At 32.8% G+C, this 20,512-nt stretch overlaps 1 protein-coding gene across 1 annotated transcript; it reads left to right on the forward strand.

Annotated features, from left to right (window-relative positions):
* The first annotated feature begins 5,240 nt into the window (after window positions 1–5,240).
* On the forward strand, window positions 5,241–19,495 carry LOC149798473 (alpha-N-acetylgalactosaminidase-like). The gene is made up of 8 exons (XM_089963671.1): window positions 5,241–5,306; window positions 6,791–6,962; window positions 7,973–8,147; window positions 10,022–10,196; window positions 11,069–11,163; window positions 13,262–13,423; window positions 15,804–16,001; window positions 16,422–19,495. The coding sequence occupies exons 2-8, from the start codon at window positions 6,799–6,801 to the stop codon at window positions 16,755–16,757; spliced, it is 1,305 nt and encodes a 434-aa protein (XP_089819797.1). The 5' UTR covers window positions 5,241–5,306; window positions 6,791–6,798; the 3' UTR covers window positions 16,758–19,495.
* Window positions 19,496–20,512: the final 1,017 nt, after the last annotated feature.

The raw sequence follows: 20,512 nt of genomic DNA on the forward strand, positions 1-20,512 counted from the left end.
TCGATAACATCATTTACTCATAAGATTTGTTTTTCCAGTGATTCAGGCACATTAACAGGAATATTTTGTAATCGCGTATCTGAAGGTCTATAACATAACGGTACAGGCAATTCTGGAAATTTCTCTTTATGTAACGTAAATAATCTCCGCATAAGTGTATCTCGAACTATTTTTCTGCTTGCAACTATTACATCGCAAGGTCTCCGTGAATTCCAAAAATCATAATAGATGTTTCTGGAATCACCGTACGTGCTATTCCACATTGAATTCTATTTGATTCTAATCTGATTAGTTTTTTTAATTTCTTTAATTCTGGATCTAGCGTTCTATAATCATTATCTATTTCCTCGTAGTAGTCCACAAAATATTTTAACCAAATATGCGGAGATGGTCCAAATATTGGTGGTGGTTGTTCGTGATCTCCGCACATAATTATTGAAGTGTTTTTTGTCAGCAACCAGTCGAGAAACATTTTTAATATATCCAACGACACAGTACATTTTTCATCCCAAATAGTGATTTTTGGAATATATTTATTTCCCATTCTATCAGGTGTCCAAGAACCTCCATTCCATTTGAAAAAGCTATGATACGTACGCGATTTAACATTTTTTTTTCTATTTCTCTTGCAAGTTTATGTGTAGGCGCTAAAACATTTATTGAAGAAGTTTGACTAAATAATTCAATCACACGAGTTGTTTTACCAGAGCTGCCACATCCATTCAAATAAACTATTATATGCCTAAATACAGGATCATACACAGATTGTGCTAATGATATTTCTTTGTCTTTCTCATCTTCCTTCTCCTTGATTTTATCAAATGTATCAAGGTTATCTGGTAAACATGATTTTACATATTCATCTAACATTTCAACGTCTGTAGATTCATCATAATCAATTATTTTTTCTTTTTTTATTCTCCACGTTCCACACGATTCACTAACATTAATATTTAATTTTTCTAACATTATTAAATCTTTCTTGTTAATGTAAAATGAATCCGTAGCAACTCTCACGGCAGCATCAGAAACCTTGCATATCATCGATAATAAATTTATTGAAACATAAGCAAGCATAGAAGATCTGAAATGAACAAAGTGAGGAGATTCACCATCATAATAACTTACAATTGTGCCTAATTTTATTCCATTTGATAAATTAACATCTTATTATTAATTATAAAATCTAGCTCAGCATCATCTATGATTAATCTTGTGCATATACGTTTACAGTCTGATCCTCCCTGAGTAAATTTACTGATTATTTTTCTACTAAGATCTTTTGCTATCTTCTCATCTTCAGTGTCTCTGATCTTCGATATATTATTAATAATTTGATTAATTTCATCCTCACTATGATCTGGGAATGTTTTCTTAACGTCTGACTTATCAAACTTATCTGGACTTGGCAACCAAACATCGATTTGTTTGTAATGCGATATAATTGCTTCACTGACGGTCAATGATAATAATGTTCCCGCATCAAGCATATATCTCAGTAATACTATTGGTACATATATCTTTGTTGAAAAATGCTTCCCAAACCAAATATAACAAATCTTATGTAAATTTTCTGCAAATTCGAATGATTTAATTTTAGCAAATCCATTTAAATCAAAATTTGGTCATGGTCCATTTATCGATACACGAGTCATCATATGTGTTGGATGACCAAATCTCGCGAAATACTTGCCACAATCTCCATATCCAAGAAAACTTCCCGGATAACACGCAATCATATCAACAGAAATAACATTTTCATAATCGTATTTAGTATTCCACAATCCTCCATGACCATATTCAATGCAACTTGATCTTACATCGTCAATTAAATCGAATCGAGTTGGACTCCACTTGTTTTTCTTACTAGCGAAATATGCAGCAACTGATGAAACAGTGAAGCAATTATTAAGCAATTGTTCGATTTTAAAATCATCAGTTATATATTTCTGCGCAATTTTATTCACTTCATTGTTAAGTAATTCTGTTCGGTAAAAATATCTCCGTTTGGCGTTACAAATTGATCATAATCATCTATGGAATCTAACGAACTCTTAAATAACCATACAGATACAGGATCGCTTTTTGCTCTATCAAAAATAGCATCAAACATATCACCGTGATAAAATTTAACGGTCCTATTGCGAGGGAATATTGTTCCCGCGTGCGTCCAGGCATGTTCATTATGATCAATAATATCTATCGGTGTTCCTTTTGTCCTATAATGTTTTTAATCGTGTAAAGTCTCCCCTGTTATTATTTTTATTGTTATTGGAAATTTTAATGTTTTTTCTAACTTAGCAACATCATTAATTGTTGCCCCATTTTTAACTGATTCAGCCCATTTATTTATCTTGGTACGTCTTAAGTGTGTCAGTTTATTTCCTCGCGTTGAAGCTGCAAAATGTTCCATTATTCGTTCAGCTACACAATTTAATCGGGATATTTTCATCGGCTTGAGATTATCTATGTTGGGTTCATTGAGCAAATATAACGCGTAAATAACACTTGTTACTGGAAACGATCTTGTATAATAAGGTCTATCGATTCCAACCAATATACCTGGTTTAGATTTATTACTTATCGTGACAAATTTTCTGTTGGCAATTACATGATCTCGCTTATCTTCTATAATCCAGATATCTTCAAGCAACTTAATAAATTTTTTCCCTAAATAATATGTTCCATCATCAATGCAATTTATAATCTTTGTAGCGCGATCATGATTCATCGTAGCATCAATGATTTTATCCTTGATCTATTCCTTGATGAAATCATTGCGGATAATTTTAAACGTTGTCCATACATAAGCAGCGCCATCATCACGAAATTCATTTTTAGCCTTTCTAATAACCTTAATCAATTTATTGTTTTTTTTTTTATCCGACAAAAATCTCCTTTGTGAATCGTATATCATTTTATCGAGATCAAATCGCATTGATGAAATTAAGGAGACATCTTCACGTGCAAATAAAAGATCATTCATATATTATTTTTCAAGAAAAATGTCTAATTCAACATTTTTTCTCCATTATTATAATGAACAAATATAGCGACAAATGCAAGTGGTTAATAATTGGATCTATGGACACTTGCAATCGCAGGTGCGCTGATAAGTATTGTTCGTTTCATAAACAATATATAAATCGTAATTATACTGGCCCTATTCGCTGCATAAATTGCCAAAAGGGAACACGAAGAAAAACCGAATTATGTGTAGCGTGTGGAGGCAAGAAATATCGTGAACTAGCGCGGTATTATAGAAATAGATGTGTAGAATTCATGACTATTCGTGATTACCTTAATAAGATTAAGGCTGATAAATTTAATGAAATTGAGAATTAGGAAATGCCTTTTAAGAACGCAAATACATGGATATCATTTTATTATGCCAAAAAATTATGATTTAAACAAAAGAAATGTATATGTATTATGAATCAGAATAATATCAACGACATTATAGCAGAAATTGAAAAATTAGCAATCACAGATTTATCCGTACATATGACCTGTGATATTTTTAATAAGGATTATATTCAGGATGAATATGAAATATTAGAAATAAGGAGGTCTTTTAACGATGACACATTAAATGCAGAATACCGCCTCATTAAAAGGTTTGAAGATGCTATAAAAGATTTAGCCGCATATGTGCATCGCAACAATCTTCAAATATTGATTCCTCTTATTAACGCAAATAGGAACGTTAAAAAATTATTATTTCGTAAATACGAAGAACAAGGTAGAAAATGGTACTTGCATTTAGATTATCTAAATTACAGAACGTATCAATAAACGAACCTAGTTACAATAACCCTGATAAAATCACGGAGGAGGAAAAAAATAATGATAATAAATTTAAAGCCCTTGAAGATGAAATCCAGCTACTTGAAGATGATTCATTAAATCCTGAAGGAGCTAAGAGTATAATTGATTATATTGCACAAATAAATAATTAATTTTATTTCTACCTTGATTTGATCGTCCTTAATTTCATTAGGTGTATTTAGGATTAAAATCTTCTAATACTATTAAGTACTGTTTCGGCAATATTATTAGATTAATATCACGAATGATTTCATCATCTCTAATTTGATCAGGTAAGTTAAATTCCTCTATTTTTTTTCGTCCACCTTGATTTTACCTCTGATTTTATTGTGGGGGTGATTAACTGAGTCTGGCTAACTTGAGAGTTTTTATCCTTCCTTTTGTGTGTTCTGATTTTATCATCCTCATTCTTAATTTTATCAAGGTTATCAAGAGCCTTGATTTTTTCAAGCTCAAGGTCATTCGAGCTTTACTTAATTTGGCGTTTTCAATTTTAACATTACTTATCTGATCCTCGATTGATTTATTTTCTGCACATAATTTGTAATGAATATCTCTATTAAATTTTATCTTTTTCTTTTCAGATTTATTTTTAAGTCAAACATCTTATTACTTTATCCGTTAGATTCTTGCCACGTGCGGTCCTGGTAACACCCGCAGGAAACTGTTTACTTCGCCCTGCCTTCTCCCATATCTTATAAAATCTGTTTATGCCGATATGATATAATTTTGCAACCTTGTACGGGGATTCAGTGCGAAGTGAAATAATTTTTAATTCATCATCGTGCGACAAATAAGTTGAAGAGTACAGGCATATATATTAGCAAGAAATAATTATGGAAAATAATTATAGAAAATAAAGATAAATACATTTCATGAATAATTATGGTCAATTATTAACTAGTCATATACTCGATAACTTTGATTTTATGGTTAATTGTAAGCAACGATATGAGATCCTGTGCCCGTAGTAGGATTCTCTTGCTGGTGCCTCAAGTTTTTGTATTGATTATTGATTCTATAAATATAATTTATAAATTCCATAAGTTTTCTAAAATGACTCCTTTAAGTCAGCGTTGGTTATGCTCTAGTCAACCTTATTTTATCTATATTTTTCATTTTCCTCTACTTCCTTCTAATTGGATCTTTGGCTGTCTCCATAAACTTTTCTTCTAGACTGTTCAGAAATATTTAGTTGCTATCATATTTATTTAGAAAGATGTCCCTATTATTCGAGAAGGTAATTCCATAATTTTTCAAGCGTATGAACGTATGTTACCGTTTAAGTATGCGAACATAGAAGTGCTTCAATATTTCGTTCACTACGACTTGAGCCGGTCTTTGGAACTGAGTTTAGATATACCACAATCTCCACTGTAAACATCAAGTCACATGATCAAAATCACGTGTATTCGAGGTGAATGGTAAAACTACACCCCGCTACTGTCCGGAAGGAGATAGTTTGCCTTACATTAGGGGTAATGCTCGAAGCACAAAGTATTGTTTACTTATGTATGTGTGTAGATTGAAATTTACTCGCAACACGTATACTTATGCGTGACACATACAAATAATAATGTTATGGCTAATTGTAGAGACTAACGTATGTACATGCAACCACAATACATTGCTTGACAGTAGACATGAGCCGGTCTTGTTCTCATTTCAAAGTCTGTCTCAATCAAGAATTTGTTTTCTTCCAGATCGTCTTTATCGGAACATAGTGTGGTTTGATAATGGCGATCAGAATGCATACTGTCCTTGCTAATTGCATTTTTATTAGGCTTGATTTCAATCTGGCATAAAATGTAACAAAACGTAACTGACCTTTAACCCTAAGTCTAAGTGTTTCATGTACACCGAAAATTTTATAAAAGTTGGTTTAAAATGATGACATTATACCCAGAATGTTTATTGAGCTTAATACATTTGTTCTTTTGGTAACATAAGGAATAATACAGTTCTAACGATATTATTGATGAGTGGCCAATGGATAATGATACAAGTTTATTTTTACAGACAATCATAAGATTGTTAATTGCAGTCAACTTAATGAATGTGGTTACTATTAGGAATTAATCTTTTTTATGGATGGCCAGAGAGTGTTTTTTGCAAATAATCATCTCAGGATGGAATACATGAAAACTTGTTGCTATTATATACACCCCATACATGGTTTTGCTTTTAATATATATATATATATATATATATATATATATATATATATATATATATATATATATATATATATATATATATGTTACCTGTCTTGCAGGTAAGGGTATACATTCTTTATTTAATGAGATTGCTACCAAAGTTGTCTTTAGTAGGCATGATATCCTTGCCTCAAAATTTGACATTAATCTTGAAGAGGGATTATGGCTTGAATCACTGAACTATTAATTTCAGATCTGTCAGTGCGATAAAATGCTATGCCCGTTAGATTTATTTACCTGTATACATCTATTTGATAACAAGTTCTGAAATTTGAGAGTGCATTTTTGACTAAGAATGTTATGTTAGGGTGGTCATAGATGTTGATGAAACTGTAATCCATGGTAAATCTTGATAATTGATGGGCAAATAAATAAAATTTCCTAATGAGAAATATGAAATGGATTGCTCTACGATGAATGTGCGAAGTATGAGTTAATTTCTTTAACAAATCAGCTAAACTGATTCAGTAATTAAGATCATATCACTATGTTACATTGATAGTGTAGTTTTACATTTCATGGCAAAAAAAAATCCAAAATAGTGACATGTGCCCAGAATCAATTTTTTCTTCAAATTGTTTTTTATCAAGCTTAAAAATGTATACATATGAAGTCACTGAAAATATTAATATGCAAATTTATTTGTCTAGCAACAATTTTAACTTGTCCTTGATTTCAAGACAAAAGAATTTTTTCACAGACCTATATCTTAACTATATGATCCTACCCAGCATATTATATTCCAGTTTCAGGAATGAAGATACTTTGGTCAACTGTTGTGATTTTGAGTATTCTGTCAACCAAATTTGTTTGTTGCCTTGACAATGGGCTGGCCAGAACTCCACCCATGGGATGGTTATCATGGACCCGTTTCACTTGTAATACAAACTGCATTACAGACATGGATAATTGTATCAGGTAGACAAGTACTATTATTAAGACCTTTCACTATAAGCATCTGGTACCTAAATTTAAAAAAAAAAATATCTGCATGATGAGCATAAAGTGATTATTTGAAAACTAGTTAATGTAAAATAAACTTAATTTCTATATATGCTTCATGTCTATTTATGCTCTTTTTCTATACATGCTCAATTTCTCTGTATTTAATTTATATATGCTTATTTTCTGTATATTCTTATTTTCTATATGTGCAAATTATTGAACATGTTCTGTAGTTAAACTTGGCAATCAGACTTAGAGAATATGGTTGATTAGAGAAAGGAATAATCAGAATGAGGTCAGAACATATAATTTTACTAATTATCTAATTAGAAACATAATTAGCATTAGAAGAGCAATATTAGGTCTTTCAGTTTCTCCCATATTGCACCAGCAGAGCACGGCCCATGGTCTTTGTTGAAATAATGAACATAATGAACAACATAGATCTGCATGTGGCAGAATTATATATGTTTACAGTAAGACAACATGATACCCTAGAATTAGCTGTAATTTGTATTGGTGAAAATGATTGAGCTTATGGCATTTGAAATTAACATTCAGGTTTATCTTTACTGAGCATTAAATTGACAGGTCTGTTTCAAGTTGAGGACTTGCATGTCTAACCAATCAAAGACAGCACTGTGGTCTTTGCTGCCTTTCACCCATACACGCATAAGGAATGGATAAATTAGTTTATTTGGCTTATTTTCAAACAGTGATTATTTTGAAGAAATATTTTTCTAAGAATGCTTGTTACTGAGGTAGCCCCCCCCTTTTAAAGCCCATTTAATTATGATTTTTAGAGTATTTAGCCAGTGTCTTTTGGAGACATTGTCATGGAGTATGTAGTTTTTCTTTGCAAGAAACAAATTTATCAGTAATGGATCTGAAAAAAGTCGATATTATTTTTATTAGTTCTGTAATAGATCTAAAAAAAAGTCAGTGCTAGTTTTGATATTGTATGATTTATCATTTCATTACAGTGAGAAACTTTTCATGGACATGGCAGATCAAATGGTTGCCGATGGTTACCGTGATGCAGGTTATGAATATGTAAGTTTGGATGACTGCTGGCTGGCTGAGAGTAGAGACAAAGATGGCCGACTACAGGCTGACCCTCTCAGATTCCCAAATGGAATTACAGGCTTGGTCAGATATGTAAGATCTGTGTAATATTGGAGACAACAATATTGACCTTCTAACCCAGCATGAGGGGATGTATGGAAAGTAGCTCAGAATTAGATGGTATAGTTACTTATATGAAAAAGTTGGGCAAAGGAATTTATGTCTCCTCAGTGTGTGCAACCTTATCAGCCAGTGTTACATTGTATGTGATGTACAGATACAGTCTAATAATATTCACATTCTGTCTGTATGTACTTGTAAATCTCTCTCATGTTCAGTCAGTTATTTATTTTCCCCACTGACTGCTACATTCCCTATATTTATTTTACTGCAGTTTACCAGTCACCTGCATAAAACAGTTGAAATTGTTCCATTCTCGACTGTTTGATCATATAAGGTTGTACTGCTTGAATACATACATGATTTATATTGTGAGTGATCTGTTGGGACCATGCAATGTTTACTATGATGAGTCATTTTCACCTGTTACCTCCAACATTTTTCTATGACAACCCTACCCAAATTTGAGCCAGACCTTTCAAACCTTGACAGTATCTGAAGCTGAATTTAAAGTTTTATTTCCATGTAGTTTTCATACCAAAGGAGATTCATTTTCTCCAAATGTTTCTTTATTAAAAACCACAAATTTATTGTATATTTTTTTCTTGAAGTGTAAATAAAGTTTTAACAATTATTCCTCTTGGAGAGACAGATGTCCAGTCATGTGAATGCATCCTTATTGTCAATATATGGAAGTGTAAATCAATGTGTGTCAAAAGAGTCCTCTTACAGAGAGAGATAGTGAATCATTTGAATGCATCCTATAATTGTTTGTATTATTTCAGCTGAGAGTGAGCAAAGAAATTAGTAATGGATTAATTCATGACTGCCTGTTTTCTGCTGTAATTAGTTTCTTTTTTATTTACTTAATGTTCCTTTTGCTTCAAAAGTAAAGGTGCAGCTGTTTTACATCACACATAATCTCATAAATGATCACTATCAGTGTATTTTAGGATATGATGAGAAAATTGAATAGGATCATGTACATATTTATCCATGCATATAAACATTTTCTTACTGACTCATGATCATTCGAGGTCACCATCAGATTGTTCATGTAATTTACCCAAATGATGTCCTTAATTATCTCTTGCATGGAATTTACCCAAATGATGACCTTAATTATCTCTTTGCATGGAATTTACCCAAATCATGACCTTAATGATCTCCTTGCATGGAATTTACCCACATGATGACATTAATGATCTCTTCGCATGGAATTTACCCAAATCATGACCTTAATGATCTCTTTACATGGAATTTACCCAAATCATGACCTTTATGATCTCTTTGCATGGAATTTACCCAAATCATGACCTTAATGATCTCTTTGCACATTACTTCCCATGATTTTTAGAGGGACGCATGGCCAAGAAACAATGAAAGACTTGGTGACAAAATGATATCACTGTATGATGTCAAATCAAACTGATCTGATATTTTTCTCATACTGGGACTTATGTGACTCACCTTTGTGCAATGAAAACACAAGAAACAAGGAGTGGATGAGTAAATGTTTATACATACATACTTATTCTTCGAAGCAGTTCAGTCAAGTTCATTAAATGCAAACAGTTACTCACTCTTGTCCAATGCTGTAGTGACCTAAATATCATATTAATGCAGTTAGCTATAACACACACACACACACACACACACACACACACACATATTTAAAAGAGTAGCCTATACTAGAGCAGCAATTTCTATTAATACTCATTCAAGAAAAGCACAAGTCTATAGTAGTATGAAGATTTTAAAATAATTAGAGCAAATGTAAATCATGTATTTGAACAGTAAGTAATAAATTGAAATATAATTGATAAATTCACAACTTTGCCTTCTAGATGCACTCTCGTGGCCTAAAGCTGGGAATATATGAGGATTTTGGTACCAGGACATGTGCAGGATACCCTGGCAGTGAGTTCTACATGCAGCTGGATGCTGAGACATTTGCTGATTGGCAAGTGGACCTTCTTAAATTTGATGGCTGTAATTCCAACCCACAGGATGATAAGTTTGGTAAAGAATAACAACATTTACAGAGACGAGCAGTAAACAGAAGAGTTTTTTGGAATGAAATGAGGCAGAAAATGTATTGGTTTATCTTGTTTAGGAAATTTGTCCCGTCACTTGAGTACTTAGACATGTATGTTATCAAATCTGAGATGGTTAAAATGTACAAAGTATAGGCACAGAAGTCACTCTGCCTTAGTCCTTTAGGAAGTTTAAATTGACAAGTTAGGCAGTTCATTTTTGTGACGTGGTCTGGTAAAAGGATGGTCATGTGATCTTGTGATTCTGATAAAAGAATGGTAAGGTGATCTTGCAAGTCTGGCAGAAAGGATGGTAAAGTGATTTTGTGAGTCTGGAAAAAGGATGGTATTGTGATCTGGTGAGTCTGGTAAAAAGATGGTAATGTGATCTTGTGCAGGTGTAAGTGTGGTTGTACAAGTACATGGTATACATAAAGCAGCCATTTGTCATTAATGTCTGTCATTTGTCAACCTTGGCAGTTTCATTTTCACTGTGCCTTGGATGCAGTATTACTGGAAACATTTTGATAGTAAGCTATTCCAGGGCTTAAACAGGTTTATCCTTTCAAAGTTCAAAACACCATTAGGGGTCCAATTTCAGCCACTCTCTGCTTTTGTTACAATTGTATGCAACATTTGGCTGCCCATATGAAATGCTAGGAATATTGCACTTTTTCCCTAAATGTTGAGAAAGAAGAATAACCTCTTCACGAAGAAAGGACTCTTAATTATCAGCATACAGTTATCATATTTATTCATTTTGATGACTGCTATACCTTTTTTTTAGCCTTCTTTGAAAACCTTCACTGCTTTCATTTTACAGTGTTATGAATGATTAATATTTATTTTGTTTTTCAGGTTATCCTGCTATGTCCTTTTACCTGAATAAGACTGGTCGACCGATTTTGTTTTCCTGTGAATGGCCCCTGTACGAGTTTCAAAAACAGATGCCAGTATGGTTTACTCATATATACTTCATAGCGGTTACCTCATTTTTTAAAAATCCTTACATGTACTTTGAAAAGTGATGGTATAAATAATTTACTATTTCAATCCAATCGTGTCTATCTGTTTAAATATCTGTTTATCTATATATCCTCCTTTTCTAAGCTGCAACTCTTATTTCAGTGCACCTGTTGAAGCTAAACTTGTACCTTGAGATGAACGATGTATCACATGCCCACACTGAGTCACTGTGACCTACTTCTGGGCTTGGTTGAAAATTTCTTGCATAATGATATTCCAATACCTTCTTAGCACTTGAAGTCAGAATTGCAATTTATACTTATATTGGAATGAATATGATTTGTCATCAGAGCTGGGCCACTATTACCTCCCTTCCATGCTTTTCTTAGGATTGCATTTTAGTATTCACATGTACAACAAAATCCAGGTCTCTTGTCAGCACATGCACACGAAACCAAATGTTATTCTTTGTATATTACTGATTTTGTTGTAAATGTTCTAACAGCAACACTATGTACTCTTCACAACTGTAGTGATGACATGACTTTAGTTGTTCTTTTATTTGGTGGAAATCAGGAGAACTGAGAGAGAGCCATTATCTTAAGTGGGTGGACACTAACTAATACATATGTTGGAACCAGGGATCAATCAAGTTTTTAAAATGTCCAGAAAACAGGCATGTAATTAGTGTGCAGCTTTTTGCAAATACATACGACACAGCTGTTATTTTTGTTTAGCACTAAAATTTATTTATTTTTTATAAATTAAGAATTTTCATACAAATAATTCTTATAAATTAATATTACAATATAAATAATTCTCAATTCTACATTTCTTCCGCTATTTCATTTCACCATTACTTTTTAACTCTTCTGATTTGGTGATGGTTTCAGAATGTTCGTCCATTAGTTTGTAGTCCAGATTCACTAGCTACATCTGTTTTTTTTTATCTTTTTTGATAAAGCAAGAAGAGTCAAGTTAGAAATGAAGCCCAGGTGTTCCCTACCTCAGACCTATGATAAAAGCCCAGGTGTTCCCTACCTTAGACCTATGATGAAAGTCCAGGTGTTCCCTACCTCAGACCTATGATAAAAGCCCAGGTGTTCCCTACCTTAGACCTATGATAAAAGCCCAGGTGTTCCCTACCTCAGACCTATGATAAAAGCCCAGGTGTTCCCTATCTCAGACCTATGATAAAAGCCCAGGTGTTCCCTACCTCAGACCTATGATAAAAGCCCAGGTGTTCCCTACCTCAGACCTAAGTTCAATGTTCAGTTTGTGTGGCATTGTTCCACTATAAACAATTATAGTCTGTTTGAGTTTATGCAGTCCTTGAATTAAGTGTTCTGTGCACCAATATCTTACAAAATTACAAATTATCATTCCACATTTTGGTTAAAAAGATCAAGGTCTTGTTCTTTATACATCCATCAAATAGTTTTATTGTAATTTAAAGAAAAATTCCCATCCATTTTATTATAAAAACCTGTTATCAAGGATCAATGACAGCTGTTAGATCCCAGACAAAACTTTACTCCCCCCCCCCCTTTGAAATACCATAGATTCAAGGTCAGAGGTCAGGTGTCTTCATGCAAACAAGAAGAAGAACATCTTTCTTTCAATATCAGCTCATCACAATTTAGGTCAGACTCGAAGTTCCAGGTCACATGACTTTTTGCCTATAAGGGCAAGGATTATTATTTAAAAAATCTTGAGTTCAATGTATAAGCATTCTCTATCAATATCTTTTAAGACCAGCTCATCAGGATTGATTGAGGTAAGATTTGAAGTTTCTGCCCATATGACATTTTACCTGTTAGGGCAAAGGTTATAACTTGGATCTTAATTATGTCCAATGTATGACCCCTCTCTGTCAGTATCCATATAGATATCTGGATGAATCAGAATGTAGATGGATTACTCACTAAACACTGTAGAGAGGATCAAAACAGGAGTAATCAGTCATTTGTTGTATAAAATTAGCATGATCGAGAATCATCTGTTAGTTTCAGGTTATGTTATGGTGTACTATGTCAATACATATAATTATGCATATTTATTTTGCTGGATAATATTTCTTTGCAGAGTAATTACACGAATATTGCAAAGACCTGTAATGTTTGGCGTAATTTTTGGGATGTCAGCGATTCCTGGGACAGCATCAAGGGAATAATTAAGTACTATGGTGATAACAATGCCCTCTTCCAGACTCATACTGGACCAGGTGGATTCTTTGATCCTGATATGGTAGGTATAGATTATGTGAAGAGATAAACTGCCATCCAATGCTCTAAAATGGGTTTCACCAATTGAGAGTTGCATCTTACAGCCAGCCATTGTTTTACCTTGCCTGCCTAAACTTCTTTACCCCCCACCACATACAATTAAACAGCCTAAAACTATTTTATCTCTTGGGTAGCTGGCTGGAACAGAATGCAGTATATATTCTTGAAATCAATTTAGCCAGCTTAAATGTAAGATTAGAACAAGGTTTGGGAAATATATTTGCAAATACTTTTATGAAAAAGTGAAAGGACTTGAGTGAAGTCCTGAAATCTTCAAGAATTATCCCTGTTGAATTGTACACATTATACCCATGGAACTCATCCATTGCTCCGATCCATCGCACAAAAAACAAAGTTTTTTACTCCTACAAACCGTGACAATGCCATGTTTTCAAATTTCAATTTGTGACCAATGCTATACATGTATGAAGCATGTAGTCTGTATAAACAGTAAGCAGTTCTTCTATGAGCCCATGTAAAACTATCATTGGGACAGTTTATACAGCTGATTATCATGGAGTCAGTTAAGAGGTAAGGTGGTTGGAAATAACCAGCCACCATTTCTTGGTTTCTTACTTTGCTGAGAGGTTCTTCCTCCACCATTAATACTGGCCGCCATGTATAGCCTATCTTGTGCTGAAAAATGGTGTTAAACCCTATAACAACAACAACAACTTTGCTGAGAACTGACCTTACACAAAATAGATCGTTCCATGTGACATGATGGCTTGTTAATTTCCAATGAACATTTTGTATTTGGCAAAGAAATATTTTTCAAAATCATTGATAAGTAGTAATATTACCAAGGTGCATGCATTTTAAAACATTAGTCAATATTTATAGTTGTATTTCAAGTTTGTATGGTAATAACCACTGTGGTTTATTTCAATAAATCATTAATGCCAATTTTAAATCAGCTCAAGTACGTATTAATATAAAATAAAATTCTCTTAATAAGATCTAATTGTATGTAGTTTACAGTCATATCTTTATTGATTTTAACTGACATTTATTTAGATTGCTTTTGAGGTAAATGAATTAAAAATATATAGCAAAGGTGTAAATAATTACTGTTCAGAAATATACCTCTCCCTTAATAACTCGGACCCAGCAGGGTCCAATACATAGACTGTACTATACATGAGAGTGCAAGTTACCAAGGGACTCCAAAAATATAAAAGTGATGCCATTCGTTCTGGACATCATGAAAGCTGGAGAGGGGAGGAACTAGATTGTTTAATGACTGAATACTCCTTATAATCACATTGGGAATAATTGTCAACAAAGTGCTTTTCTAACGAAGTCTTTTGCTTTTCTGTATAAATTACTTTTTTCTCAAGATGCCGTACCTCATAAAGATTGTTAACATTATTCCAGCTGGTTTCAACAACGTTCATATGTATGCCAAAAGTTGTATATTACATCACTGCTTACTGATTCATTTATTTTGTTAATTATGAGTAAATTACCAAAGGTTAAATGATTGACATTCCATTTTATGTACTTAACCATTGAACATTTGACTATTGAATATTTTGGCAATCACAGTGTAGTTATTTTCAGTTCATAAAACATTTTGAATACCCGATTTATTGAAAATAGTAATATCAATAAATCTGAATTATGAAGAGAAAAAGAGTTTTCTTATAATGTTAGAATTTGTATTTATTTTAACATCTGTTCATATAAATTCATTCTTTCCCCCTGATGGTAACAATTAGATGTTTTGTTTGAGAATTACATGCACTGTTATGAATAAAACATCTTTGAGTATGAATTTCTCATTTAAATGGGAAGGAAGTCAACAGGCAATAAATATTTGAAAAAAATTCAGTTGCAACTTAGGGAAAGGCATATTGATATCTGGGACTAAATTTCAGGGAAGCAATGTAAACCATTTACGGAAGGCATCAAAATTTAAGGCAAGATGGAAACCTCACTGTCTCAAATAAATCTGGAGCCAACATGAATTTTTAGTCCAAAATGGGCAGAGATTTGAGATATTCAAACAGATTCATTCGTACTGTGAATAAACATTTTGTGTGTATTTTTCATTTTAATAAATTTGTGGATTTTTTAAAATATTTACATTTCTGTTTTTTTTGTATACCGTTTCCAGTTTTTGTTTTTTGGCAATCACAAAATCTACAAGACAAGGTACTTCAAAATGAAGCTGTATTTATAGTTTACATAAACAGAGGACCTATAATGATGTAAAGGACAATTTTATCAGAGACTCATTAAAAATGGAGGATTTCTGAAAGTATTCCTTAATGATCTTCCAAATATAATGATCATGTTCAATATGACAGGTCAGTTTGTATCATGTTTTTGCATTTCAGATCGTCTTGGGAGACTTTGGTCTGAGTTACTACCAGCAGCGGGTACAGATGACAATGTGGGCCATGTGGTCAGCACCTCTTGTTATGTCTAACGATCTCCGGAACATTCGACCTGAATCAAAGGCACTCCTTCTGAACAAACGACTTTTAGAAATAGATCAAGACCCAATGGGTATCATGGCTTCAAGAATCTGGATGGTAAGGATAAATTTGAACAGAAGATGGGTACAATATGTGAGCATATAAGCTTGTATGTTGACATGAATTGTGACAAGATAATTGATAATTAGTACAGAATAAATCGTGTATTTGAGGAACACTGTTGGTTTGTATGATTGAAAATTCAGGAGAAGTGGAGTCTGTATGATGTTTAACAGTACTAGATTCTTGAGTAGAGAGTGAAACACAGGTTTTTTTTTCTGGCCTAGAAAATGTAAATAGTTATCTTCATTTACAGATAGACAATTTTGTTAAAGGTTTTGAAATCATACATTATACATCATAGTAGTGTGCGCTATCAAGCCCATGTCCTCTGCATACTCATTTTCTTTTTTGTAAATGAAATACAGGTAATTGATTTTTTAATTTTTTTAATTTATTTTAATTTTGTTGTTTCAGTTTTCTAATCTAGAGTTATGGCTGAAACCAGTGATGCCAAAGGGCAGCTTTGTCTTTGTATATTTTTACTCCCAGGACAACGGAAACGGGATTCCACTCAGTACACCTCTGGATGGTATAGGGCTAACTGATCCTAATGGATACAACATCACTGAAGTTATTGATGGACAGTATATGGGTGTATTTAAACCCTCCGATACATTCAAGTGTCATGTTTATCCTAATGATGTTTTTGTTGCCAAGGCAGTGCCTTTAAGTGGAGCATTCTGGGCTGGAAGTAAAGTTGCAGATTGGTCTTTTCTTGAGAAAAGAATTAAAGATTTGAAACTGTTTTAAAACTGATTTAAAGAAAAGACTGAATGGTGATTGCAGTCTTTCATTAGTTTTACAAAATATAAAAAGGCAATTGTTACCTTGTCTCAGGATAATTAGTAAAGGTCAATTAATGATTAGATTTTGTAGTAGAACAGTTATCAGTTATGCCCTCTTTATGTGTGTGTATACACACACACACACACACACACATGTACATACATACACACACACACACACTGTTGTATTTGATTTAATACAAATATGGGCCTTAATAAGCACATCCTTCTTTTCAGTATTAACTTGAAACAAGTAGACATTTCTAAACCATGAGGGATGGGAATAGCTGCTAAAATATGAATTAGAACTTTACAAATTTATAAGAACTCGCATGATGCATGCCTTCTATATTGTTGCCAAAGGGAGCTAACTCTTTTCATATTTAGATACTGTAATGTGAGAGATTGAATATTGCTAATGTGTACTTATTCTGAATTTTTTATTCAGTGAGATTTTCTAGTTATAATTTTGTAAGTGCAGAATGCAAGTATTACAGCTAATACAGCCTCTGTGTGAACATGCACACAAACACAAAATTCCCATTTTGTCAAGCCAGCCTTTTATTTCAACTTTGAGCTTAATGACGGTGTGGCCAGATGAACAGATGTAAGAACAGACATGTTCACATATGCCAAAGTGATAAGAATGTCAAGCTTCTAATATGGGCTCTGCAGTATATATATATATATATATATATATATATATATATATATATATATATAACCAAAATGTATTTCATACTTATATAAATTAAATATTAAAAATACTTGTCTCTTATACAGAGAAACACAAGTTGTTTTTTCCTGGGAGATTATATTAATCTTTTGTCACAAGAAGTACAAGTTTATCATTTTGCTTCGAAGGAAACTACATTTCATTGCCATGTTTGATGGATGATGTTGTTGTGGGTTTTAACGCCATTTTTCAGCACATGATAGGCTATGCATGGCAGACAGTATTAATGGTGGAGGAAAAACCCGGGAAAACTCCGGGAAGAACCACTGACCCATGAGAAGCTACTGGCAAGCTTTCTCACATACCCACATAAGCCAAATCCTAGACTCGAACCCACACAGACAGGTGAGATGGCAGTGATCCGTAATGGAGAGCGCTTTAGATCACTCGGCCACCCCATGATGGATGTTTAACGCATATATATTTATTTAATGCATATATTGATACTTCCTTCAATAATACTCAGTTCAGATGGTTAGTTTTTGTTATGCATAACACTCCTCTTCATTATAACACCATTTCAACTATTCTTTTATAAGTAAGTATAGTCATGCATTCCATTTCATTTTATACAAAAGATAGATGTGTTTTGTACTTTGTTGTGTTTTTACAGTAAGGCATTACACTGAATGGTTCCCATGCAATACTGTTGCCCCTTACTATAAAGCCCCTCATAATACTACTTTTACACTTATAATGCTGAATTTATCATGTATCACATTAAGTATTCTAAATTTTTGTTTCAATATTGCTACCTAATTTATTTCATTACTGATTTTAGAAAATGAGAACCAATTATAATGTGTTTTTACATAATTGAATACCTTACTGTGTTATATGCACTATTATGACATGACATGATGGCATATCTGAATTTCTTTTCATCAAGGCAACTCTATAAGAGCCAGCAACATCAAATAAAATGAATGCAGTAACATTCAGTTTTTAAAACCACCAAAGTACTCCCAGTTCCAACATACTTGCATGTGATCTCTGTACTTTAAACTCAGGTTCTTCAGTAATTAGATTTTGCTTTCATGAAATTTAAAAATTAATACTTATTTGTAGTGCCAAAAATCACTACAATATAAACATACATATCATTTATTTTGCAGCTTCATGAAAGCAAATTCTAATTCCTTACAAAAAATAAGTAAATTTTCAAATCCAATCCATATTTTTTAATGAAATTATATTTTGTTGCCATGGATGTCTTACATGCATATAATAAAATCAATGTATGCTTTATTTCAAAATATATTACATGGAATGGAGAATGTTTAATTGAGTGATCAAAAATTAATTTTAAAGTAGTTATCATATTTACTAGCATGTAATTCAAATCCAACTGCAAATTACAAAGACCCAGATCTGCCATCATACAAAGCACTGGCAGACCAGGGTCTGTGCAATTTGTCAGAAATAATCAGTATAACAAACATCACAGATCTTGATTTGCTAGCAAAGTATGCAACAGCAGATCAGGGTCTATGTTGTTTGCAAATAGGACTTTACTTAAAAGCAAGTATATATGGTAGTCTTCAGCTTTTTTAAATATATGCATTCCCTTTAAAGCTTCCTGAATTGTAATATGCTAGAGTGAACTGTAATATGCTAGAGTGAAGTGTAATATGCTTGATTGAATCGTAATATGCTTGATTCAATTGTAATATGTTAGAGTGAATTGTAATATACTAGACTGAATTGTATTATACTAAAGTGAATTGTAATCATCTGGAGTGAGTTGTAATATGCTAGAGTGAAGTATAATATGCTTGATTGAACTGTAATATGCTAGAGTGAATTGTAATATGCTTGACTGAATTGGGTTGAACTATCATTTACATGTTTATTGCATCAACATCTATTTTTGGCAGCCCTTGTTAAAACTCAGTTGTTATGATTTGTCTTTTAAATCCTGTAAAATCACAATAACTTTATTTGCAATAAAGATACAATTTTAACAATTTAGGTATCTTTTTCTGATTTCCTCAGCATGGCAACCTTCAAAGTGTTTATTTGCTGTAAAACACCTAACCAAAGCTAACGATGCCAACTGAAGTTTTACACAGATCTGTTGAAGTCACGGTTTTATAGATGGGGAAGTCTAAGATTTTTAAGTTATTATTAGTAAGTACATAACAAGATCTTACTGCTGTGAATTCAGAATTGAATTTCATTTAATATTCAAGGCCCACTGCAGTGTAATTAGGTCCCCAACAAATTGCATTATGGGATATAAATATGATGAGCTATTAGGAGTTGAGGTCCACCACATTGAGATGTTGTGAAACAAAGAAGACAAACAATATTGACCAAAGTCATGTGTATTTTATAAAGCAAACATATTGTAATGTACCCTCACAAATAAGCACTGGTTTTTCATATCATTACATGAAACATTTGACTTAATGAAATATTCATCTTGGTGTGAACTAGAATCTACAATTCAATGATTTCTATATACAAAATACACATCAGCCATAAAGTCACTTTCTCAGTGTACAAGGTATGAAGGCAAATTGCATAATACACTTAAACATTTGACACAATCTTGACATTTTAAACATTTGTATGCAACTGAATGGCATCACTAATGTCATGGGATGATAGCACGAAAAATTGGTAACATTTCATAAACATTATAATAATACAAAGTAAATGTTTGTATTTTTCTCATTCTCTAGTGAGCTCTTTACCAGTCTTATGACTAACTTAACGAGTTAACAATCATGTTGATAATTAACAGTCATTTTATAATGCTATTATGATAATTTACCTGAGCGGCTTGTAGTTTGACCTTTCTGTAGCATATGTGGGGGTGGGGGTGGATCTAGGATTTGATCTTGGACATGGTTGCATTATCTAACTTTAAGAGGTTAAGGCTGTCTGAGTGCCCAAAATTCATAAAAATGCAAATCTTTTGGGGGGTGGGGGTGATGGTGCACATGTTGACTGACTCCATCTAAATTTGCTAGTGTACA

This window comes from Sinohyriopsis cumingii, chromosome 6 (genome assembly GCF_028554795.1).
Source record: "Sinohyriopsis cumingii isolate HCF-2022 chromosome 6, ASM2855479v2, whole genome shotgun sequence".
In the NCBI taxonomy this organism is placed as follows: Eukaryota; Metazoa; Mollusca; class Bivalvia; order Unionida; family Unionidae; genus Sinohyriopsis; species Sinohyriopsis cumingii.

Coding starts and splice junctions, on each gene's coding strand:
- LOC149798473 (XM_089963671.1), top strand. CDS start 6,799: ATGAAGATACTTTGGTCAACTGTTGTGATTTTGAGTATTCTGTCAACC. Junction 10,197..11,068: donor CCCACAGGATGATAAGTTTG/GTAAAGAATAAC, acceptor TTTGTTTTTCAG/GTTATCCTGCTATGTCCTTT. Junction 16,002..16,421: donor TGGCTTCAAGAATCTGGATG/GTAAGGATAAAT, acceptor TTGTTGTTTCAG/TTTTCTAATCTAGAGTTATG.